General features: G+C 50.9%; 1 protein-coding gene across 2 annotated transcripts in view; it reads left to right on the forward strand.

The window, feature by feature from the left end:
• Positions 1-27,240, forward strand: part of ADRM1 (ADRM1 26S proteasome ubiquitin receptor) — a 95,090-nt gene that overhangs the window by 14,453 nt on the left and 53,397 nt on the right. For both annotated transcript variants that reach the window (XM_085875846.1, XM_085875839.1), the window contains exon 2: positions 12,011-12,127. In XM_085875846.1, coding sequence (XP_085731972.1) covers positions 12,011-12,127 — 117 coding nt within the window. The remainder of the gene's footprint in view (positions 1-12,010; positions 12,128-27,240) is intronic.

The following is a 27,240-nucleotide window of genomic DNA, read 5'->3' on the forward strand; positions in this document are numbered from 1 at the left end:
TACACCAACACCTCCCTCGCACCTACACCAACACCTCCCTCGCACCTACACCAACACCTCCCTCGCACCTACACCAACACCTCCCTCGCACCTACACCAACACCTCCCTCGCACCTACACCAACACCTCCCTCGCACCTACACCAACACCTCCCTCGCACCTACACCAACACCTCCCTCGCACCTACACCAACACCTCCCTCGCACCTACACCAACACCTCCCTCGCACCTACACCAACACCTCCTCGCACCTACACCAACACCTCCCTCGCACCTACACCAACACCTCCCTCGCACCTACACCAACACCTCCCTCGCACCTACACCAACACCTCCTCGCACCTACACCAACACCTGCCTCGCACCTACACCAACACCTCCCTCGCACCTACACCAACACCTCCCTCGCACCTACACCAACACCTCCCTCGCACCTACACCAACACCTCCCTCGCACCTACACCAACACCTTCCTCGCACCTACCTCGCACCAAAACCAACACCAACACCTCCCTCGCACCAACACCAACACCAACACCTCCCTCGCACCAACACCAACACCAACACCTCCCTCGCACCAACACCAACACCAACACCTCCCTCGCACCAACACCAACACCAACACCTCCCTCGCACCAACACCAACACCAACACCAACACCAACACCTCCCTCGCACCAACACCAACACCAACACCTCCCTCGCACCAGCACCAACACCAACACCTCCCTCGCACCAACACCAACACCAACACCTCCCTCGCACCAACACCAACACCTTTCTCGCACCAACACCAACACCATCACCTCCCTCGCACCAACACCAACACCAACACCTCCCTCGCACCAACACCAACACCAACACCTCCCTCGCACCAACACCAACACCAACACCTCCCTCGCACCAACACCAACACCTCCCTCGCACCAACACCAACACCTCCCTCGCACCAACACCAACACCTCCCTCGCTCTAACACCATCACCTCCCACGCACCAGCACCATCACCTCCCTCGCACCAACATCAACACCTCCCTCGCACCAGCACCAACACCAACACCTCCCTCGCACCAACACCAACACCAACACCTCCCTCGCACCAACACCAACACCAACACCTCCCTCGCACCAACACCAACACCAACACCTCCCTCGCACCAACACCAACACCAACACCTCCCTCGCACCAACACCAACACCAACACCTCCCTCGCACCAACACCCACACCAACACCTCCCTCGCACCAACACCAACACCAGCACCTCCCTCGCACCAACACCAACACCAACACCTCCCTCGCACCAGCACCAACACCAACACCTCCCTCGCACCAGCACCGACACCAACACCAACACCTCCCTCGCACCAACACCAACACCAACACCAACACCTCCCTCGCACCAACACCAACACCAACACCTCCCTCGCACCAACACCAACACCTCCCTCGCACCAACACCAACACCTCCCTCGCACCAACACCAACACCAACACCAACACCTCCCTCGCACCAACACCAACACCAACACCAACACCTCCCTCGCACCAACACCAACACCTCCCTCGCACCAACACCAACACCTCCCTCGCACCAACACCAACACCAACACCTCCCTCGCACCAACACCAACACCAACACCTCCCTCGCACCAACACCAACACCAACACCTCCCTCGCACCAACACCAACACCAACACCTCCCTCGCACCAACACCAACACCAACACCTCCCTCGCACCAACACCAACACCAACACCTCCCTCGCACCAACACCAACACCAACACCTCCCTCGCACCAACACCAACACCAACACCTCCCTCGCACCAACACCAACACCAACAACTCCCTCGCACCAGCACCAACACCAACACCAACACCTCCCTCGCACCAACACCAGCACCTCCCTCGCACCAACACCAACACCAACACCTCCCTCGCACCAACACCAACACCACCACCCACACCCCCCTCGCACCAACACCAACCCCTCCCTCGCCCCACCTTCACCACCAACACCTCCCTCGCACCAACACCACCACCAACACCTCCCTCGCACCAACACCAACACCTCCCTCGCACCAACACCAACACCTCCCTCGCACCAACACCAACACCTCCCTCGCACCAACACCAACACCTCCCTCGCACCAACACCAACACCTCCCTCGCACCTACACCAACACCTCCCTCGCACCAACACCAACACCAACACCTCCCTCGCACCAACACCAACACCAACACCTCCCTCGCACCTACACCAACACCTCCCTCGCACCTACACCAACACCTCCCTCGCACCAACACCAACACCAACACCTCCCTCGCACCTACACCAACACCTCCCTCGCACCTACACCAACACCTCCCTCGCACCTACACCAACACCTCCCTCGCACCTACACCAACACCAACACCTCCCTCGCACCTACACCAACACCACCCTCGCACCTACACCAACACCTCCCTCGCACCTACACCAACACCTCGCTCGCACCTACACCAACACCTCGCTCGCACCTACACCAACACCTCGCTCGCACCTACACCAACACCTCGCTCGCACCTACACCAACACCTCGCTCGCACCTACACCAACACCTCCCTCGCACCTACACCGACACCTCCCTCGCACCTACACCGACACCTCCCTCGCACCAACACCGACACCTCCCTCGCACCAACACCGACACCTCCCTCGCACCAACACCGACACCTCCCTCGCACCAACACCAACACCTCCCTCGCACCTACACCAACACCAACACCTCCCTCGCACCTACACCAACACCTCCCTCGCACCTACACCAACACCTCCCTCGCACCTACACCAACACCTCCCTCGCACCTACACCAACACCTCCCTCGCACCTACACCAACACCTCCCTCGCACCTACACCAACACCTCCCTCGCACCTACACCAACACCTCCCTCGCACCTACACCAACACCTCCCTCGCACCTACACCAACACCTCACCAACACCTACACCAACACCTCCCTCGCACCAACACCAACACCAACACCTCCCTCGCACCAACACCAACACCAACACCTCCCTCGCACCAACACCAACACCAACACCTCCCTCGCACCAACACCAACACCAACACCTCCCTCGCACCAACACCAACACCTGAACCTCCCTCGCACCATCGCCAACACCAACACCTCCCTCGCACCAACAACAACACCGACACCTCCCTCGCACCAACACCAACACCAACACCTCCCTCGCACCAACACCTCCCTCGCACCAAAACCAACACCAACACCTCCCTCGCACCAACACCAACACCAACACCTCCCTCGCACCAACAGCAACACCTCCCTCGCACCAACAGCAACACCTCCCTCGCACCAACACCTCCCTCGCACCAACACCAACACCTCCCTCGCACCAACACCAACACCTCCCTCGCACCTACACCAACACCTCCCTCGCACCTACACCAACACCTCCCTCGCACCTACACCAACACCTCCCTCGCACCTACACCAACACCTCCCTCGCACCTACACCAACACCTCCCTCGCACCTACACCAACACCTCCCTCGCACCTACACCAACACCTCCCTCGCACCTACACCAACACCTCCCTCGCACCTACACCAACACCTCCCTCGCACCTACACCAACACCTCCCTCGCACCTACACCAACACCTCCCTCGCACCTACACCAACACCTCCCTCGCACCTACACCAACACCTCCCTCGCACCTACACCAACACCTCCCTCGCACCTACACCAACACCTCCCTCGCACCTACACCAACACCTCCCTCGCACCTACACCAACACCTCCCTCGCACCTACACCTACACCTCCCTCTCACCTACACCACCACCTCCCTCGCACCTACACCAACACCTCCCTCGCACCTACACCACCACCTCCCTCGCACCTACACCAACACCTCCCTCGCACCTACACCAACACCTCCCTCGCACCTACACCAACACCTCCCTCGCACCTACACCAACACCTCCCTCGCACCTACACCAACACCAGCACCTCCCTCGCACCTACACCAACACCAGCACCTCCCTCACACCAACACCAACACCAACACCAGCACCTCCCTCGCACCAACACCAACACCAGCACCTCCCTCGCACCAACACCAACACCAGCACCTCCCTCGCACCAACACCAACACCAACACCTCCCTCGCACCAACACCAACACCAACACCTCCCCAGCACCAACACCAAGAGGAACACCTCGGTCGCACCAACAGCAAGACCAACACGTCGGTGGCACGAACACCAACACCAACAGCTCCCTCGCACCAACACCAACACCAACACCTCCCTCCCACCAACACCAACACCAACACCTCCGTCGCACCAACACCAACACCAACACCTCCCTCGCACCAACACCAACACCAACACCTCCCTCGCACCAACAGCAACACCAACACCTCCCTCGCACCAACAGCAACACCAACACCTCCCTCGCACCAACAGCAACACCAACACCTCCCTCGCACCAACAGCAACACCTCCCTCGCACCAACACCTCCCTTGCACCAACACCTCCCTCGCACCAACACCAACACCTCTCTCGCACCAACACTAGTCCATGAGCCAGTCGGGTTTGTCGGTACCATCTGGGGGAATAATTCTCATTCTGATTTTTGGCAAGGTATACAACCCTTGAGTTTGAAAATATGTGATGGCATTACATCGGTGGTAGCTTTTTTGTGTTATCACCCTGTTTATATGCCTTTCCTTAAGCTTTTATGAAAAATGGCCAGTAAAGGTAAGACATCCGACTTCAACTCACATTTTTTTTTTATCAGTCAAACATTAACATTGAAGTTTGTCTCACCTTTTGCTTGGATCATTTGCTTCTCAACAAAAAGTGTCATTGGTGACCCTTATATATCAGTGTCTATTTCCTGTGTGATAAATCATTCCGCCTTTAGAAAAGTATTTGTCCATCATTTGCTGTGGAAAGTAAATAAAAGTTCTGGAACAATATAATTACATGGGTGTTTAGCAAATTTATTCAGAAATCCAAAAATCTATATTTGTTTTTTGTATGTTCTCTATTCAGATCAGTGGAGCAGACAATGTTACCCCCCCCCCCCCAAATGAAAAAATACCTAATTTGGATGGATTTATGTAGTTTGGTCAATGCCATATTTTCCATGTTGTTGAAGGATATTTTCCAAGAATCAATCAAAGGTAAATGATAGCATGTTCATGAACAAGATTAATGTTTTTTCCCTGAAATTTCTCAAAAATACAGAATTTCAGGGATTTAGATACTCTATCATGCACATATGAAGGTATCAAACACCCGTATTGCACAATATAAACCAATACGACAGTCACAAGATGGTTAATTATGTGCAATCTGATGAATGAGTCAAAGGTGAAAATGAAACACAATCTTCTGTTATAGGGCATAAAGTTGCAGGATAGAAACACAAATGTGATGTTCCACACTAACAAGGCCATTACCAAGGCCCAATGTGTTGCTGATAAACATATTGTCTTATGAACCAAAGACAGGTCCGATATTGTTTCTAAGACATCTCTGATCATATGCACTGATTGTAAGTGATATAAACTGTTGAAGATGAACTTAAAAATCATAATCATTACCGAGTTCTTCAATATCCTCATCGAAACTTTCCTCATCGGCTGACTCAAAGATGGATGCCTGGTTCTCACAGTCTGGCAGTCTGCACATATCAGTGCATTTCAGTCCATTTGACAAGCACACACATTTTGGTAGTGAACACTTCCTTTTACAATTGCAGGCCAATAAATCAAGGACCACCTCAGGTGCTGGCTGACCATCCATCCAGTGCACCACCAACTGTTCAACTCCTTCCATCCTCGGCCAACAGGACTTGGTCATTTAAATCATACATAAAATCATGAACCTTCAAATAATTTAGGATGTTTCTATCAATGTATTTGTCGCCTGTATGCAAGAAAAACTAAAAGTTACAAATTTTCCTTGATTTGCGGTATTTTTCATTTTGGGGGATGGGGTAACAATAATAACAATAACATTTATAATGTACATCTAACTTAAAATATATTTTGTTATTTTAGTTTATGATTAAATTTTCTTCAAATTCACATATTTAAACATGGTATCCATTAATTAGGGTATGCGCAAAAAACTTCCGTACCACTTTTTATGAAAACAAAATCATATGTTCTGCAATGTATCAGCACTGGACAATCAGTGCCTGTAATTGCAAACACTAAATGCTTGGCTAGTTTTAACAACTGTTTTGAAAAGCAAATAACATGAGTTGCATGCCTAATGATGTTCAAGAAGATATAGCCTGTAATGAGAGAACCATTAGTGTTTAATAGAATGTCTTCTGTCTTGCACTGGTTTCAGAAAAGTTTATTTTGGGATGGGGTTACGAAACGGCTAATAACACACAAAAGGCTACCACCAATGCAATGCCATCACATTTTCTGACTGAAGAGATGTAAACCCTGCCAAAAATTACGATGAGCATTATTCCCCTCGGATGGTTCCAGTGGCCAAAAATTACCGGGTCTGGCTCATGGCCTAAACCGTGCCTCGCTCAGATGCCGGCCGGCCTTGCTCGAAGACGCCGGCCTTGCTCGAAGATGCTGGCCTCGCGTGATAAGAGAGATGATGATGTCTTCCCTTGTGTAGTAGAGATGATTTAGCCATTCTTTGGGGGCTGAGGGTGCTTTGCATTCGGGCATGCTTATTGGACCCACGAGTGAGTGACCCTGTGGCTGGCACTTGGTGCGCCCACTCTGGAGCTGTCCTTGACAGGCCCTCTGCGCTCCGCACCCTCAGGCTCGCACTCCTTTGCCCTTCTCCAGCTCACCCTCAAACTGGAACTTGCCCTCTCCTGGAACCACAACTGGACACCGTCTTGTCCCAAGAGCTCTTGTATGGGGGTAGCGTTGAGCATGATACGTGAGCAGAGTACCTGCCCCACGAGCGATCTTGTTCCAAGTGTGCAGCACGTTCTTCTGACGCATCCTTTTATTTGGGCAGTGTATAGGTAACAGACCACTGCCTCAATCGCTCCCGAAAATAAAAAAATAACCCGTTTTGTACATGAAGCAAAAACATGCATACGGCTTATGTACATCGACGTGTGTGTGTGTGTGTGTGTGTGTGTGTGTGTGTGTGTGTGTGTGTGTGTGTGTGTGTGTGTGTGTGTGTGTGTGTCAGAGTGTCTCCTCCATAACTCCAAAACTATTAAACCTCGTGGCCTGAAACTCTGCAGGCACATGAAGGGAACTCCAAGGAAGTGCAAGAGTGAAAATTCGGTGTTTGGGTTAATTAAAACATCCCTTTTAAAGATAATTAATGGCCTTATTTAATTATATTCTTTATCAGGTGCATCAGCCACCTCGCGCTCTCATGGGGTCTGAAGGTATTTCCTGGGTAACCTCGCTCGGATCTGAAGCCACAATGTTTTTTTGGCCTGCTCAACCATGCCTTGACTTGAAACAGGCCGCAACAATTTCTTAACAATAAAGGAGTTTTGGGTTTTTTTTCACTTTCCTCACTCATATTATCGAATGCCTGTTCATCAGAGTTCGGAATTGCTGGGTACATTGCGATGCTTATAAATGCCTGGAGATGCCAGCGTTCATGGCTTTATTTCATTTCCGCAAATCTATAACCCCGAGAAGTTCTTCAACTAAGCTGGATTCCAAAATTTCAGCTCCAGAATTGAACTTAGCAGCAGTTCCGATGCAAAAAAAATAAAAAAATAAAAATTTATTTTTCCAATTCGGATGTATTTGATATTTTGGGCGTCTCTGGGAGGTGTGTGTTTAATATGACTGTTCGGTGATTGCTAGTCGCATGCCAAGCGAGCCGTTCCTTAACCGTTTCGTTGGAGTGCTTTCTCGAGTTCTTAAGCCACTTGCCGAGTGCCCGACATTCGATAGCATTACAGAAAGTTCGTGTCATGATCGGGACGTACAGTCGGCAGTTGCTACAAGATGGAGGTACATGCAATTCTAAATTTGTTATTTTACATGAATGAGATTTGCTTTCAACCGTTATGTTTCTCTTTGTGAGTTTCATAGCAAAATGCATTTGATAACAAGCGATCTCCGAGCCGTTCACCATATTAATGTGTTTTCTCAATTACAGAGCTATTTTTTTTTTTACACCCGTCACATGACTATCGGAGGCACACCTCTTTGAAACGTCTACAATGCAACGTTGTTTTTAGCTCACCTGGAACGTAATTCCGAGGAGCTTATGGGATGGCTCGCTGTCCGGCCGGCCATCCGTCTGTCGTTCTATCCACAAATACTTGCAACTTATCTGAAACTACACATACGATTAAAATGAGACTTTTCCGCAACGTTCACCACCATGTGTGTACCAAAGTTTTTTTTTTTTCATGGCATTAAAAAATTGGCCCATAAGGGGGTCCATGGGAGTTTCCCCCCAAAATAGGTATTTTCTTTCTTCTCACAAACTGCACAAGCAATTCGGATGAAATGACCAAATCTTTATCACCCATGATGTCCCAAAGTTTGTTCGTGGCATTAAAATAATAAAAAAAAATCCACAGGTATTTACTTTCTTCTCCACAGCATATTTTCTGGGTCATTCATTCCTGCCAGTTGTTCCCTGGTTATCTTGTCCAGCCACTACTAGGTGAGCGCCTCAGGGTATTGCCATTATGTTTTTCAATTTCTCGACTGAAATTCCCTCAAAACAAGGGTGAAAGCTATTCATGGTTTTTGGGTTGTATACAGCATGTACTGTAGTTGGTAATCACTCTGATTCCAATCAACTGATTACCGAAAAATTGCCAATATTGACCAAGCACCAATATATATATATTGTGTGTTCATAAAGCATAACATTGTCTCTGCTAACTCCCCTACCCCCACCCCTCTGTCTCTTTGTCCCATCCTCGCTCTACCCCCTCCCAGTACAGTGCAACACCCTCCTCCCACCCTTCTCTCTCTCCCCTACCTGCTCCCTCTCTCTGCCTCTGTCTGGATATATCCGGACAGTGATTGTCTGGACGCTGGTTATCTCCATATGTGTGTGGATGGTGGTTATATCTGGGTTGTGTTTGTCTCTGGGCGATGTTTGTCTTTGGGCGGCGTCTTTCTCCGGACGGTATTTATAGTATGACCAGCATAAAATGATTGTCAGGCATTACTTTGTTTCCATCTTCACTGTTATTTCATACAGAATCATTTTGATGAGACAGTCCGAATCATAATTAATGCTCCACCGCACGTTCTGTCTCTCTCTCTCTCTCTCTCTCTCTCTCTCTCTCTCTCTCTCTCTCTCTCTCTCTCTCTCTCTCTCTCTCTCTCTCTCTCTCTCTCTCTCTCTCTCTCTCTCTCGCTCAAACTCCCTCTGAAACTCTCCCTCTCGAACTCTCTCGAACTCTCTCGAACTCTCCCTCTCGAACTCTCTCCCTCTCCCTCTCGAACTCTCTCCCTCTCGAACTCTCTCTCCCCCCTCCCTCTCGAACTCCCTCCCCTCTCCCTCTCGAACTCTCTCCCCTCTCCCTCTCGAACTCTCTCCCTCTCCCTCTCAAACTTTTCCTCCCCCTCTCGAACTCTCTCTCCCTCTCCCTCTCGAACTCTCTCCCCTCTCCCTCTTGAACTCTCTCCCCCTCTCCCTCTCGAACTCTCTCCCTCTCCCTCTCGAACTCTCGAATCCTCTCCCTCTCGAACCCTCTCCCTCTCGAACCCTCAAACCCTCTCCCTCTCGAACTCTCGAACCCTCGATCCCTCTCGAACTCTCGAACCCTCGATCCCTCTCGAACTCTCGAACCCTCGATCCCTCTCGAACTCTCGAACCCTCGATCCCTCTCGAACTCTCGAACCCTCGATCCCTCTCGAACTCTCGAACCCTCTCCCTCTCGAACTCTCGAACCCTCTCCCTCTCGAACTCTCGAACCCTCGAAGTCTCTCCCTCTCGAACTCTCGAACCCTCTCCCTCTCGAACCCTCTCCCTCTCGAACTCTCGAACCCTCTCCCTCTCGAACTCTCGAACCCTCTCCCTCTCGAACTCTCGAACCCTCTCCCTCTCGAACCCTCGAACTCTCGAACCCTCTCCCTCTCGAACCCTCTCCCTCTCGAACCCTCTCCCTCTCGAACCCTCTCCCTCTCGAACCCTCTCCCTCTCGAACCCTCTCCCTCTCGAACCCTCGAACCCTCTCCCTCTCGAACCCTCGAACCCTCTCCCTCTCGAACCCTCGAACCCTCTCCCTCTCGAACCCTCGAACCCTCTCCCTCTCGAACCCTCGAACCCTCTCCCTCTCGAACCCTCGAACCCTCTCCCTCTCGAACCCTCGAACCCTCTCCCTCTCGAACCCTCTCCCTCTCCAACCCTCGAACCCTCTCCCTCTCGAACCCTCGAACCTTCTCCCTCTCGAACCCTCGAACCTTCTCCCTCTCGAACCCTCGAAACCTCTCCCTCTCGAACCCTCGAAACCTCTCCCTCTCGAACCCTCGAAACCTCTCCCTCTCGAACCCTCGAAACCTCTCCCTCTCGAACCCTCGAATCCTCTCCCTCTCGAACCCTCTCCCTCTCGAACCCTCGAATCCTCTCCCTCTCGAACCCTCTCCCTCTCGAACCCTCGAACCCTCTCCCTCTCGAACCCTCGGACCCTCTCCAACCCTCGAACCCTCTCCAACCCTCGAACCCTCTCCCTCTCCAACCCTCGAACACTCTCCCTCTCCAACCCTCTCCCTCTCCAACCCTCGATCCCTCTCCCTCTCCAACCCTCTCCCTCTCGAACCCTCTTCCTCTCCAACCGTCTCCCTGTCCAACCCTCTCCCTCTCCAAACTCGAACCCTCTCCCTCTCCCTCTCCAACCCTCGAACCCTCTCCCTCTCCAACCCTCTCCAACCCTCTCCCTCTCCAACCCTCCCCCTCTCCCTCTCCAACCCTCGAACCCTCTCCCTCTCCACTCTCGAACCCTCTCCCTCTCCAACCCTCGAACCCTCTCCCTCTCCAACCCTCTCCCTCTCCAACCCTCGAACCCTCTCCCTCTCCAACCCTCGAACCCTCTCCCTCTCCAACCCTCGAACCCTCTCCCTCTCCAACCCTCGAACCCTCTCCCTCTCCAACCCTCGAACCCTCTCCCTCTCCAACCCTCGAACCCTCGAACTCTCGAACCCTCGAACCCTCTCCCTCTCGAACTCTCGAACCCTCTCCCTCTCGAACTCTCGAACCCTCTCCCTCTCGAACTCTCGAACCCTCTCCCTCTCGAACTCTCGAACCCTCTCCCTCTCGAACTCTCGAACCCTCTCGAACTCTCGAACCCTCTCGAACTCTCGAACCCTCTCGAACTCTCGAACCCTCTCCCTCTCGAACTCTCGAACCCTCTCCCTCTCGAACTCCTTCTCCCCCTCTCCGTCTCCAACTCCTTCTCCCCCTCTCTGTCTCCAACTCCTTCTCCCCCTCTCCCTCTCCAACTCCTTCTCCCCTCTCCCTCTCGAACTCCTCCCCCTCTCCCTCTCGAACTCCTTCTCTCCCTCTCCCTCTCGAACTCCTTCCCTCCCTCTCCCTCTCGAACTCCTTCCCTCCCTCTCGAACTCCTTCCCTCCCTCTCCCTCTCGAACTCCTTCCCTCCCTCTCCCTCTCGAACTCCTTCTCTCCCTCTCCCTCTCCCCCTTGAACTCCTCCTCCCCCTCTACCTCTCCCTCTCCCTCTCGAACTCCTCTACCTCTCCCTCTCAAATTCTCACTCGTACTCTCATGTTCTTATCGCTTGGATAATTCTAATTGCACAACTACCCTCCTCCCAAAGGAAGAAAATGCCAAGATGGGTAGAATGTTTTTTTTATTTTTCAAAATGTGATGAAATCAAATAAAACTTGCACAGGCACAACTTCAGGTTTCCTCATTAATCCCTGAAAGTTTCATCCTCCTCGGTCAAATCCTCTCGGAGGAGTAGATATGTCACTTACATATGTCACATGTACTCGCTCGCTCCATTATCGGAAGATTATGATTATTTTTTATTTGTTCTTGCATTTCTTAGGATCTCATCATCTTCCCCGATGATTGTGAGTTCAAGCATGTTCCACAATGCACAACTGGTCGAGTCTATGTTCTCAAGTTCAAATCTGGATCAAGACGCCTTTTCTTTTGGATGCAGGTATGCTTTGTTGTGTCACAATATGACGTTTTGACAACTGTTGCCAAACAGCTAATAAATGCTGATCATTTAAAATTTTCACATAATAAAGAGGACTGTGTTGAGATGGATAGCTGGAGTATTGAATGATTTTCAGATATCAATTTCAACATTCAATTTGTTAAATACATTTGTTAGTGATGCAACTTTGCTGAAGAATTGCAAGTGCGTGTGCATGCGTATTTTGGTGTTGATATATAGAAATGGGTGACTTGAGGATGCGTGAGTGGAGCCGTTTTCACTTGCACTCCCCGTAAGCTGCGTGGTGGTGTGGTTTACAATTAAATAATCAGTTTTGCGCAGTTCATTTGGATAATAATTTAATTACGCCAAAGGGCGAATCTGCCTCTCAACTCACACAGTGATTTGAAAATAATGGGTTTCATAAATAGCTTGCAGGGGTACTCGGCGTTGCCGGGCAACGTCGGTTCCCTCTTTGCACTCCGCCCCTTCCCCTGCCTCCTCCCACCCCACCCCCTGGGTGACGAATTCATCGATATGGCTGAAAGAAGTGATGGTATAAATGTTTATCCTCATCACCATGTGATGAATCTGGGGTGTGTTCAGTTACCAAGTTTCCTGGAGTGCTTGCCATGTGGCTTAAGCACTCAAGCAAGCACTCAGTTGGAAATTGTTGATAAGGAACGGCTGGCTTGGCAAGCACTAGCTTGCTGCTTGGGAACTGAACACACCACTGGACGTCTCAACAGCATACAGTACAAATAAAACACGAGAAAAAAATAATAATTTCAGTCTTCAAATATTAGCCATAACTGGTGTACGAGGGGCAGTGGAACACGAGAAGCAAGCGTGCCAGCATCAACTCCGCTTTATTGCGCGACCGGAAGTACATTCCTGCCACCCCTAGCGGGCGAGGCATGATATACGAAAACCCAATCACGTGATACAGCACACTCCTCCCCTCGTAAAATGACAAGTCAAATGATGAAAGGACAATCATAACATGCCTACCTGAAACCCATCAACACTCATAATCTTCCAAGTACCGCGGCCGCACCCTGACCCGCCTCGGAGGGGCAGCGCCGCCAGACAGTCCAGGCTCAGACGCCTCCCGGCTCGGTCGAGGTGGACTCGCCGGACTCGCGCCATCCGCAATAACAACCGCCCCTGGCCGACCAGCCTGCCCGACGTCCCCGGGTAGGACAGAATCAGGCGAAGACCCCCTGGGCGTCGGCACATCCGGCCCTGGCGATACAACGTCTGGCGCCGGCGACATTACAGGTGGGGGTCCCACATCGTTCGGCCCGGGGGGGGGTGTGGGGGGGGGTGACGCTGGAAAGCGATCATGCATTTGGTCCACGTGCCGCTTCCACACTTCCCCACCATCAGTCCGCACCATGCAATTCGTCGGCCCCCGTACCACAGAGACCACAGCCGGCACCCATTTGGAACTGTGGAAATAATCGCGCACCATTACCCGCTGTCCCACATCGAAGCCGCGCAGCCGCGTAGGACGCGACACCGCCCAACTCCCCGACCCTCCAGGCCGCAGCAAATCCAGTCTGGACCGCAATGCCCGTCCACAGAGAAGAATGGCAGGCGAATCACCCGTGACAGGATGAATTGCGTTCCTGTAATGGAGCAAAAAGACATCGACCACCGTCTGCACAGGTGCAACACCCTCCCTGCGCAAAGCCTATTTCAACATCTTGACAAACGACTCAGCTTTCCCATTCGTCTCAGGATGATACGGTGCGGACCGTAGATGTCGAACACCATTTTGGCGCATAAACTCATCAAATACACCCGCGATGAACTGCGGACCGTTATCAGAGACCAGCATCTCCGGTAACCCTTTATTAGCAAAGATCGTCCGCGGTTTCTCTACTGTAATGTTTGCTGATGTATGCTGCATTACTACAACCTCCGGCCATTTAGAGAATGCATCGATCACAATCAAAAACATTTTGCCATTAACCGGCCCTGCAAAATCTACATGGACCCTCTGCCAGGCTCTTGCTGGGGTAGGCCATAGTCCCGAAGCTCGACGCGGGTTATCAGCATCTGTTTGGCACGTGGCGCAACGCTTACACAGATGCCAACCCTCCCGATTTCATCGGGAGGCTTCCGAAAATTCACCCAAACTCCCGCCCTTACGATCACTATCCTTATCCTCCCGAAATTTTGATATTTTTGCACTGTTCACTAATCAGAATGTACTAGTATGAGAATTGAATGAAAAGCATCGTCTGCTACGTATAGCATGTGGTAACTCCATAACGTTCGCTGCTACCAAATTGTACGTAAAAAATTGCAAATTCAAATGAGGAGCAGCGAAACATTGGGTCTGGATCTCGCTTATGCGATCATGCACTGAGATTTAGTGCATGCGGTATGTGTGCAATACAGTGCATGCGGTATGTATGCACAGTGTATATGCATGCGATACGCTCACTGCATGCAGCTGGGCCCCGTACCAGCCCGGCGGTCGCGACCACCGTGCGGTGTTTAACAGCCGCTAGAGTTCTACGAGTCGCGCTGCAGCTGTGGAACATCGACTTCGAAGTTACCGATGCTTCAAGCCCTCGATGTTGATTACGAAATGGCAGAGAAAGAAGCTTACGAAGACCAAGAAATGGTCTCAGAAGTACAAGACCGAATACAGTCTCCAATACCCGTGTATTCGAAAGTCTGAAAGAGGAATTCATCATGCGTATTGTACAGTATGCAGCGTTGATATTTCAGTTGAGCACGGAGGTCGCGATGATATTAGGAAGCACGTTGGAAGCAAACGGCACACAGACATTGCAAAGGAGAGATCTTCGAGCACGAGTACCGGTACACTTCTGAATTATTTCACCAAACAAGGGACAAGCGAGGAAGAGGATGTTACCCGAGCGGAACTTCTCTTTAGTGGATTTATCGTGGAACATAACTTGCCCATATCAGTCTCAGATCATGCTGGACCTCTATTTCAAAAGATGTTTCCAGATTCAAAAGTTGCTTCAAAGTATGGATGTGCAAGAACAAAAACTTCAGCAATAATTGGTGAGTTGTCAAATGTTACTGCTTCATCTATTGCCGATGTTGCTAGACTAGCTCCATTTAGCCTAGCTACAGACGGTAGCAATGACAGTGGTGAGGCCCAGCTATATCCTGTCCTGATTTCGTACTATGACAACAGTGCTGGGATTGTGAAGCAAGGTTTGCTAAGTTTGCCTGCGTGCAAACAAGATTCCACTGGAGAAAACATTTTCAAACTGCTTGATCATGAGTTCAGTGACAGGAAAATTCCGTGGGAAATTGTGTTTCCTTTTGTGCTGATAATGCCTCTGTCATGGTGGGCAAGCACAAAGGAGTCGCTGCTTATATCCACAAACAAAATCCAGAGTGCTACATCATGGGATGCCCTTGCCATATGATGCACAATACGGCCAAGAAAGGCGGCTCAGGCCTTACCCATTGAATTAGATGACTTTCTCATCGATATTTACTACTATTTGGACAAAAGTAGTAAACGCGTCAAAGGAGTGAAAGCACTGCAAGAACTCTGTGATGCCCCGACACACAAGATTCTGAAGCATGTCGCAACAAGGTGGCTGTCCCTTGGTCAGTGCCTAGACAGGCTGATTGAACAGTGGGAGCCACTTCGCCTCTTCTTCAAGAGAAGAAGTACGAAGAAAAATGCAACCAACTGTAGCCAACACTCTAACAACGAGCAAGAAGGACGGCACTGTATCTACTGCCAGTACTGGCACTGCAGGATCAAGCACTAGTGGAGCAGCATTCACCACTACCACTGCAGTATCTGCTGCGAAGAAGACAGCAGGGACAGCACCAAAACCAATGCTGAGAGCAGGTAGCATCACCGGCCCTTCATCACGTTCATCTACAAAGCAGATCCCTTCAGAGTCGAGAAAGACTGTGATAGTCCCATCTACAGGCAAAGAAGGACCCAAGTTAAGTTCTGCTTTTGCCAAATCACTTGATAGAAGCTCAGCAAAACCTTCGAATCAGAGGTCTTCTTCCTTGGCTGCACCTACCTCAAGCTCTCTCCTCAAACGTAAAATTGGATCTGGTACTACGCGTCTGACCTCTTCTGCTGGCAGTAAACGCAAGTGTGATCGCCCTGCGGCTAAGTGTACTACGAGTTCTACAACTAAAAGCGCATCTTCCTCAAACACTGTGCTGGAATCTAGAGAAAAACGTGTCAACAGGATGTTCTTGTCTCCACAAATAAAACTCTATTGTTTCTTCCTTCGATATGCTAACAAGCTTTTTGAGAAGGGGAATCTTCTGCTCCAAAGAGATGAACCCTGTATTCATCTCCTGCACGGAGAATTGAATGGTCTTCTGAAAGATATCTTCGTACGGTTTTTGAAACCATCGGTGTCATCGGTTGCTCTGGTAAATGTACCCTTCTCTGACAGAAATCATCAGAAGAATGATGAGGACCTCATGATTGGGAACGATGCCAAACTGTATATAAGGGAACAAAGGAGTCTCAAGAAATCCACCTTCACTCTGAGTGAGTCAGACATCCAAGGTTTCTTCAGTGCAGTTCGCTCATATTATGTGAAAGCCTGCAATTACATCTTCAAAACCTGGTCGCTAGATGATGAATTAGCCAAGCATGCTCAGGTGCTGGATGTTAAGCTACACCAAGAAGTGGGGTTTGACTGTGTGGAGTTTTTCATCAAGAAATTCCCCTGTCTGTTCAGTGGCGGTGATAGTGACATCGACAGTCTTGAGAGTGAATTCGCTCACTACCAGGCAGACGCCTCCATAGCTACAATTGCTACTGAGACAGTGAGATTGGATGAGCAGTGGCATCGGATTTCACAGCTCACAGATCCCTGCACTGGTGCCAAGAAGTATCCTAATTTGAGCAAAGTGATGAAGGGAATCTTGGTCATTCCTCATTCGAACGCATCATGTGAGCGGGCACTCAGTCTTGTACGGAAGAATCATACTGAATTTCGTCCCAATTTGAGTGTCAAAACCCTGGAAGCTCTCTTAATTGAAAAACTAGCTCATAGCACCCCTTGCTACCAGAGAGAATACAGCAAAGACATAATCAGAAGGGCTAAAAGAGCCACACAGCTGTCACTCAGCAAAGCTGCAATGGAAAAAGCAAGCAGCAGTAGTACCAGCCAGTAAGGTAAGAAAAATATTGCTTCTTTTGTGCTTTTTGTTAATCTTTGATTGTCCCCTAACTTACTAATATTAACATACATGTAACATTAAAAAGTGCACAATTTTCCCCTTTTTTTGTTCAAAAAGTGGGAATTCTTAACATGTTAAATGCTCCAAAATAGGGCTCAGAGGGCACTAGAGAGCGTCTAGAACCCCAGAGCTTCCAGGGCCCTAAGGCGGGCCCTGGACCCCGCCGCAAGGGTCGAGCGCTCCGCGCTCGAGATGTGCGCTTCGCGCACATTATTTGGTGTCGGTTGCAAATCCTCCCTAATTCTGATTTCCAAAAGTTGGCATCTCTGCGCTTAACCAACTGCTCAATGTCTTTGTCCAACCTCGGCCACCACAACAGGCTACGAGCAAGACTCTTGATCTTCACGACGCCAAGGTGACTGACATGCAGTTCTTCCAAACACCGCTGCCTGAACTTTGATGGAATCACCGTCCTCATTCCCCACATAACGCACCGTTGGACCAACGACAGCTCCGATGCGCGTGACGTGAAAGGTTGAAATGCCGGTGTCGAAGGCAGATCGCTCCAATTCCCCGTTGAAATCGCCTGGACGACACGGGTGAGCACCGAAACACGAGCCGATTCCACCGCGACCTGTCTGGCCGTGACCGGCCCGCTTTGGACCTGGCCCAGCGCGAACACATCGACCCGGTCGGCCAACTCAGATGCAGCTCGACCCTCCGCACACGGCAAGCGTGAGAGCCCGTCGCAGTTAGCATGCTTCTCGGTGCATCGGAACTCAATATCATAATCGCAAGCACCAAGAAACAGACACCACCGCTGTATTCGCGCGGCCGCTACCACCGGCACCCCGCGTTTGGGTCTCAGGATGAATTGAAGCGGTTTGTGATCCGTCTGCAAAGTGAAATGCCGCCCCAGCAGGTATTGATGAAACCTCCGCACACCCCAGATGAGGCTGAGAGCCTCGCGCTCGATCTGGGCATATCCCCGCTCTGCTGCGGACAGGGTCCGGGATGCAAAACAAACAGGCCGCTCGGAACCATCGTCCATCCTGTGGGAGAGCACTTCCCCCATGCCATATGCAGAGCTGTCGCATGCCAATAGGAGTGGACGCGCAGGCTCGTAGTGCACGAGGACCGTATCCTCTGTGAGCAGCCGCTTGACGCGGTCGAACGACGCCTGGTGTGCAGGCCCCCAAGCCCAGCGCTCGTCCTGCCTGAGCAACCGTGTTAACGGCGCAAGTTGTGAGCTGAGCCCTCGCATGAACCTTTGGTAATACTTGGCCATACCAATGAACAAGCGCAGCTGCGTCTTGTCGCGAGGCAGTGGCATGTGTTGAATCGCTTCCACCTTCCGAGGACCTTTCAACAGCCCCTCCGGCGTGATCATGTGCCCGAGATATTCCAAGCGCTGCTTGAAGAACGCGCACTTGTCCCTGTTCAAGCGCAGGCCGCATGCTTCTAGCTTTGTCAGCACTTGGGCAATGTTCGCAAGGTGCTCGTCTGCCGTTTTCCCCGCAATGAGCACATCGTCCAGGTAGGTCTGAGCAGGCAGGCCAATGCAAACCTGATCCATGGCTTTCTGCCACAAGACTGGGGCCGAAGCAATCCCAAAACAGAGTCGGGTATATCGATAGAGTCCTTGACACGTGTTGATTGTCAAAAGCTCGCTACTCCCGGGATCCATCGGCAGGTGAAAATATGCATCACGCAGGTCTTTGTGAAGTATTGACTCCCCGCCAATCGCGCATATATTTCATCGATTGACGGCAGTGGATATTGCTCCACGCTGAGCCCCGGGTTAACCGTGGATTTGAAGTCCCCGCACAATCGGACGTCTCCATTCCGTTTCAGCACCGTGACAACCGGGGTGGCCCAATCTGAGTACGACACCCGTTCGATCACTCCACAGGCCTCCAGCCTATCCAGTTCACCCTTGACCTTGTCCCGCAGGGCATACGGCACCGGACGTGGTTTACAAAAACGAGGAACAACCCCCTCCTTCAGGAAGAGTTTTGCCTCCATGCCCTTGAGTTTCCTAAGGTCGTCGCAAAACAAACCTTGATGTCTTTGAAGAATCTTCTCCAACTGATCCTCCCACCAGCTCGGCACGGGTTGCACAAGGTGAACTGCGGCCCAGTCTAGCCTGATGCGGGCCAGCCAATCTCGGCCGAGGAGAGACGGACCCCTCCCCCGCACGACGTACACCCGAAGCGTGGCGACCTGGCCTTGGTACCGCACAGACACGTCTGCCATCCCGACTGGCGTTATCTTCTCGCGGGTGTACGTGAACAGCGTGAGGTTGGACCTGATAAGCTTCAGGCCGTTGAGCCTACGCGCGGTCTGTTTGCCGAGGATCGACACAGCCGCTCCCGTATCGACCTGGAACGTGATCGGCGTTTTGTTCACTTCGACTTCCACCGTCATCGGGCACGCCGCCGCCGGGCCAATTGAAAACAGGCCCATCAACGGCCACCGGTTCCGCCCCGGGTCGCCTCGCACATCGCCGTCCATGACCCTAATGGTTGCCGGCGCCCCACGGCACACACGCTTCAGATGACCCACCTTGTGACAATTCAAACACACGGTGCCTTTATACGGGCACGCACGGCGCAGGTGTCGACCTCCGCATCCCAAACACGTCCGCGGGGCCAATTCGCCGCACGTGCAGCCGCGCGGCGACGTCCGACCCGCACCGAAGGTCGAGCGTGCGTCCCGGGGTGCTTGCGACCCCGCGTGGCCGGTGATGGCTCGAACATCCCCGCGAGTCTGCTCGACCGCTGTAGCCGTGCTGACCGCCGAGTCGAATGTAATGGCTTCACCCTTCAGCCATAGAACCGCTGAAACCATCTTCGCATCTTGTAAACCAGCGATAAAACGATCTCTGAGCCGCGCTGGACGCTCCCCCGCCGTGAACTTGCAGGCCACGGAAGAATGCTTAATCCGCGCCACGAAATCAGCGACGCGTTCCTCTGCCCCTTTCGAGAGGCGATCGAACTGGTATCGAGTGAGCTGTAATGACTTCTCTGGCGCCATGTGTGCTTTCATCTTCTCCACAATGTCCTGAAACGACAGCCCGTCATCACGGGGCTTGTCTGGCGCCACCAAATCACTCAGTCGCCGATAATGCTCCGCCGAAAGCGAAGCGAGCAAGATCGACTTCTGTTCGCTCTCGTCGACCACATCATTCGCGTGGAAATAGCATCCCAATTGCTCCGAAAACAATTCGAAGTCGTCTCCGACGAAAACGGGCACACGTCCGTTTTCAATCATCCTCGTCACCAACTGGAGTGTACGAGGTGCAGTGGAACACGAGAAGCAAGCGTGCCAGCATCAACTCCGCTTTATTGCGCGACCGGAAGTACATTCCTGCCACCCCTAGCGGGCGAGGCATGATATACGAAAACCCAATCACGTGATACAGCACAATAACCATTTCTGTTTGAATGAAAACTTACCTTGTTCAATTTTAGAATGTTCATAAACTCAGAGGTGATGTTGAGTGTACGAAAGTGAATCTGGACATAACTTCTTTGAAGTGTACATGTACATAATAGATATCTCTTGGGAATTTCCCCGGCAGTCTCCCGACTAATTAATTACGGCCGCAGGTATTTCACGACCAAGCTGATTTTAATGTATCTTTACTTCACGTATTATTTATTACATGTTCATCAGTTTGTTTATAAGCCTTGAAAAGTTCAGTGAAAATCAAAATATTTTAAAATGAAATATCACTATTTTCTTTCCTCTGCATTTGAGAATTAACGTACCTTCATTGGGCGGTGTGTATTTCGACTGCTGCCGCAATCGCTGCGGACAAAACATGCATTACGTAGTTTTGAGTTTAAATCAAAATGTACATTTGGTTCCTCGAAAAGGTATCTTCATTTAATGATAGAAGATGCATTATTCAGTCTTCATATTGTTGTGGTTGACGAAATTCGCAAACCACCATTCAGGTCCCTTAGGTGAGATATCTCTGTAAATATATGTGTAGTTAGGCCCAAACCCGTTGTTTAGAGGGAATAAATGTCATTCATTCGGGCTGCGACCCCTCTAGATAGCCGTTTTTCTTTTACTATCTTTATTTTGGACCAGCCGCCATTACTACCATTACTACCACCACCAACCACGTCTCAACAGCCATCACACAACAACCACCAACCGCAACGCAGCTTCACAACAACAGCCACGACCTTTACCGTCACAACTCGCCCTCGCAACCATCGCATCACCACCATTCCCGCGCCGCTTGTGGGCACCGATACTGGACTCGTGCAGGGCGCGCACCGAGCAGCGGGTGCAGAGGCACCAGCCTTTCCGAAGCAATCGGATCAAAAACGACTCACGCCCACTTCTGTTCCGTCCTATCGGCGAGCGTGGGGCGATTTGGCCCCGCCTCCAGGTGCGTCGGAGTGTGGTCGCTATATGCAGATTCGCGGATCAAAAAGCATTCACGCCCACTTTTCTTCTGTCCAATGGGGAGCCAGCCAGAGGTAAAGGGTCGAAGGTGAAAGAGCGAAGCCACCGGGGGCTATAAAGGGCCGCGTTCTCTCGCCGAAAAGGAGTAGTAGGAGTCAGTTCGGAGTTGAGTTGGGAAGAGCCAGTCAAGAGAGGAGTCGGAGAAGGCAGTTGGATGGAGCTGTGGAGAGTTGGAGAGGTGGCGGCGGCGAAGGCAGTCGAGGGGGTGCTCGTGTCAGAGTCGGGGAGCTGCGGAGAGGAGAGGCCGGCAACGCGACCGAGGTCGTGGTGGAGACGCTCGTCGCGGGACCCGAGCCAGGGAGATATCCTCCTTCCCCCGAGCATCAACAACCCCCTCCTGTTTCCCCCCCCGCGCTGAGATAGTGCGAGAAGGGGGCCCCGTTCCCACCCCATACCAGGCAGTGTCCGCGAGGCCCGCGGAGTCGGGGTGCCACCGCCATTTTGCGGCTCATCACCAGACGGGTAGGCCCGACGCGGTCTCGGCCCCAGGCCGTCTGCCCCCTCATAGTGGAGGGTGGTCCCTTTTTCTTTTGCTTTGAGTATATGTGTTGTCGGCGCCGTCTGTGAAGTAAAACTGTATAAGTGTTGCCGTGTGCTCGGTAGTCGGTGGTAGATCTGCATTGTGTTTTGCTTTTACATTTGCTTTTTGTGCATTATTGTGTGTTTCTTCTTCTTTTACATTTGCTTTTGGTGTATAATTGTATATGTGTGCTATCCGTGTGCCATCGCGAAATAGATGTGCTCTATGTTGAACTGTTTCTCCCGTTTCGCTTCGTCTTTTCTCTAATTGAATCTCCATCTTACTTCACGTAAAGGGTTGGTCGTGGGCTAAAACGCCCGATAATTAATCGAACCGTCCAGGTTGACGATAACACCGCTCGGTTATCCCGATAGTACGGATCGGGTCGCTTAAAGTGGCCCGTGTCCGAAGTCGACCTGCGGCGAGGTGCGATCGCCCGGTCTACCCTCCGTGTGGGTATTTAGGTAGGTCGAATTTGGCGAGCAACCCTATCCCACGCGGGGGGCCGATTGGCACGATCGTGGTGAGGCCGAAAGGCCCACCCGTGACTAGTTCCCGGCGTTAGTCCGAGAGGGTCACGACGGGATTGTCCGTCCGGTGGGCGACGTGCCGCGATTTGAGTTACGTGGCTGTTCGCACGCCGGCGGGCGCGAATCCGCAACAATATGTTCATCAGAAGCCTATAAACAATCTGAGCTATGTGGAGTGAAAAAGGTGGCGGTGATTTCTGGACGGCTGGAGGGGAATTTGGAAAGCGTGGCTTGTAGAATTGGCGCGGCTTATGACCCACCCACAGAACTACCCCCCCCCCACACACACACACCCCACCCTGAAAAAAGGGGGTGTGGGGGGGGAGCTGGAATGAGGTTGGCCTTGCTTATTTTAACACAAACTGTTCACTTATCTTAACATAAGGTCTCTCACTCTTATTGGGAATATAAGACAATGTAAGAGGAGATACAGGGGGAGGGATAAAGATGATGTAGCCTTCCCCTGAGGGCTGAGGGTGCTTGGCGTTGGGGCTTGCTGATCAGACCCGCAAGTGAGTGACCCTGTGGGGTTGCCCTCTGGCGAGTGACACTCTGTGCACCTACTCTGGAGCTCTCCTCGGCAGGCTGTCTATGCTCTATCCTTCTGAAGCTCACCCTCAAACTGTAACTTGCTCTCTCGGAACCACAGTCGGACTCTGCTGGCAATTGCTTGGAACTCCAACACTGGAACTCTATTTCAATACTTCTGCACCGGTGTTTTATGATGTCGAAGCTCCCAGGGTCCGCTTATCACGGGACGTGGGAACGTGTGTGTCACCCAACTGTCCGCAGCATGCCATAAACAGCACATGCAGTTCTGCCATTTCCTTGCAGCATCCCCCAGAGATAGCACATGGAGTTCTGCCAATTGCACACACAGTTACACCATTTCCTCGCAGCGCCTCCTCAAAATAGCACATGTGATCGCATCATCTTCGCGTCACACCTGCACAGGAGGTGATAAAGTATTGCGAGATAGGTTAAGAAACACTAAATACAGAGGGATAAATGGGAAAGAGATAGACTTCCGGGTGACCAGGAACTCTCATATGCATGATCCTGGCAATTACTAAACAGGGTGCTAGAAAACACCTTACGCTCATTAATTGAGAAATTACCGAATTAAAACACACTTTTTGGAACAATATTTATTACAACTGAAAATGGGGAGCCGTTAATTATAGAGTAGTTTGTTATTTCCTTAAATATAGGTGCTTTTATATGCATCTGAATCGGAATTGTCAGGGTGGATTGTATAAAAAAACATTTTTTCCGCTCCCCTTCATCCTCAATTAAAAACCCTCCTCAGTCAGTCACACATTGGTTGCTTGGCTTGTACTGTGTCCAATGAACTTTGAAAGATCATGTAATATACCAGAACCAACGGTCTTGAAGGGGAAGGCGAGACCTGTACATGTGCTGTTTGAAACAAGTGGCCAATTGCATTTAAACTTGGCCCCTTCCCAACCTGGCCTGCCAATGAGGGAGACGAGTGATGTCATGCCGGATCGTTTTAATTGCACTGTCCAGAGCAGCCATCAGTAAGTTCAGTCCTGCAGTTAAATTGAGTTGAGACAGTGTTCGTCAAATCGTCTGCACGACACTCTACTGACATCTCCACCAAGCTCCGTGTGAGATTTCATGGTCTGTCTGGAGTTTGCTCCCCCTCCATTCCTTTCCTCACTTCAAATGCCATCACAGTCGACTCCACTCACAAGAAGGCTGAATACCTCAATTCTGTGTTTACTTCTCAATCTTGTGTCCCCAACCCCTCACTCGATGTACTTACTCTACTCAGTTGCACACAACTGCTCTTGTAACATGAGTCATTTGCACCTGTGAAGTTGGAGAAGTTTCTGTCAACCTTTGACTCTGACTCTGCAACTGGACCGGACAGCATCAGCTTGTGTCCTAAAAATCTCTGCTGCTCTTGCACTTCCTCTCTCTGCCCTTTTCATCCTATCATTTGCCAAAGGTCATCATACATCTGCTTGGAAGTCAGCCAACATCACTGCATTGCATAAAAAGGTGCAGAAACTGTTCCCCTCAACTGCAGACCAATCAGCTTACATCCAATAATCAGCAAGGTCAAATAATCCATCATCGCAGGAGACATCAAATCCTTCCTGTTTTCCAACAGCCTGATCTCTGACTGTCAGTTTCGATTCAGACCAGTCACTATCTATTTAAAAATCTTTTTAACCCCCATTATATCCAACACCATCCCCCACAATGTCGAGGCTCATATAAGAGCTAACATACAGAACGTATTAAAAGGGCTGTTTGTAGGAGACAAGAGGAGGAGGAGATTGGGACCATACTCTGTGCAGAGCATTGATGCTGCTTAAGCAGTCTCCTTGGCTATTGGGCACAATCCTGGACGGATCGCCACTCCGACACAGGATACCAGCATGCTGGCACTCATTTTGCCAACCTCAGAAGGATGACAGGCCGAGTTAACCCCAAGTGGTATTAATTGAACAGCTGAGCGGGATTTTAACTCACGACCCGAGGATCCAAAGCCCACCATCCTAACCATTAAGCCAACACCAGGCATAGACAAGAGGGTGTAAGAGGGAAGCACAAAACAGTGGGGAACAGAGACAATAGGAGACATGTGGAAGGGAGAGGGATGAGGCAGGGAACATGGGGTAAACAAGATGGATACGACGGAGACTTTCAGGTCCTCACACTTCAGGGCATTTGAAGGAAGGTGGGTTTGGGGTGGATTAATGGGGGTAGAAAAGATCATAGTTTTGGATGGGGGAAGATAGAGATGGTGGTGAACAGCTGTTTTGAAGACCTGGAGGGAAGAGTGGGATTGAAGAGAGTGTGGGAGTTTGTTCCAAAGGTGAGGAAAAAAGAGCAATGAAATAATGAAGGTGAGCAGTGATTCTAGATTTTGGTAGTTTAACAAGAAGGTGGATGCTGGCGGACCTTGAGAGCATTGTGGGAATTTGGGCGGGACAGAGCACAGACAGAGCAAGGGGGGGCAAGGCCAGAGAGGAGACGGTAGAAGACGGAAAGACCACCGACCTGCTTGCGGTGAGTGAGAGAGAGAGAGAGACCGAGACCGAGACCCAAAGACTCAGCCTCATTGCGGAAGATACAAATGATCCTAAATGCTTTGGTTTCCACAGCGTGAAGCAGAGAAAGGTGAGGGAAAGAAGCACCAGCCCAAAGGGAAGAGCAGTTATTCCATCAGGGTGCGGAAGAAACCTTTGTACGTGGTCAGGAGCTCAGGTGTGTCAAAGAAGGACTATGCATGACGGACGATGCCCAGACTGCGACTGGTTTTGGAGGCCAGCTTGGAAATGTGACTTTCCCAGGAAAGATCATGGCAGCTAGTGAGACCCAGAAGCTTGAATAAAAGGACCTCTGCAAGCTGATTGTTGAGAAACTTGATTGGGGGGGGGGGGTGGTTCAGATTGTCCTTTTGAAGAGAGACATCAGGGGAGTGTGAGATTTGTCAGGAATGAAAGATGTTCCAAGTGTTAGACCAGCTTGTGATTTTATCCAGACTTGCAGAGAGTGAAGAGGGTGCTGCCTGCCGATCTGAGGGGTGACAGATGGTACGACAGAGGGTGGAGTCGTCGGCAAAGAGATAAAGAGGATTTTCCAGAGTCGAAGACATCATTGATGAAAACCAGAAAAAGAACAGTGCCCAGAACACTGCCTTGAAGAACTCCAGCCTAGACAGGAAGAGAGGATGAGAGAATTCCATTAAGGGCCACACGTTGCCTGCGACAGGAGAGGAAGTCCGCGAGCCATGAGTGGAGATTGCCTTGGGTACCATAATAAGAGGGTTTGGTGAGCAGGGCAGGGTGCCAGACCGTATCGAAAGCATGCAATATGTCTCAAGGGATGGCTCTGATCTCATGTCTGGCATAAAGAACATCCATCCATAGTTGGGAAAGCAGGAGCAGCAAGTCCAGGTAAAGAGTGACCTGGTCTGAATGCAATTGAAGTTTATAGCTGGGTCGAGATTGAAACCCAGGCTATAGACGGTTTGGAGTTGAGTGTGTGTACCTTTAGGCCATCCTGCCAGCCTTTCATTCTTCTGATGGATTGACTTTTTATTACTTACGAAATCTAAATATTTCGTAAGTATATTGATGACTTCCGTTTCTGTTTGTTTGTTTGTAGGCACGATAACTCAAACGGAAGAAGCTACCAATGTCAAATTACACCACGTGATTCAGGAGGGTGATGGCTCGTGCTGATTAGATTTTGGTCAAAATCGGTCAAAGGTCAAGGTCACAGTGAGGTCTAACATTCGATTTTTGATGGTTTGGTACAGAATCATCGGAGAAACTTCTGGTTTGCGTCGCTACCTTCTCAAGAGACAGCTTTTATTAGACAAGGTCAGAGGTCAAGTTGACGATTTTTTAAGTACCAGTCTCTGACAGCTT

This window comes from Eptatretus burgeri, chromosome 1 (assembly GCF_056783735.1).
Source record: "Eptatretus burgeri isolate ZD-2024b chromosome 1, Ebu_testis_v1, whole genome shotgun sequence".
In the NCBI taxonomy this organism is placed as follows: Eukaryota; Metazoa; Chordata; class Myxini; order Myxiniformes; family Myxinidae; genus Eptatretus; species Eptatretus burgeri.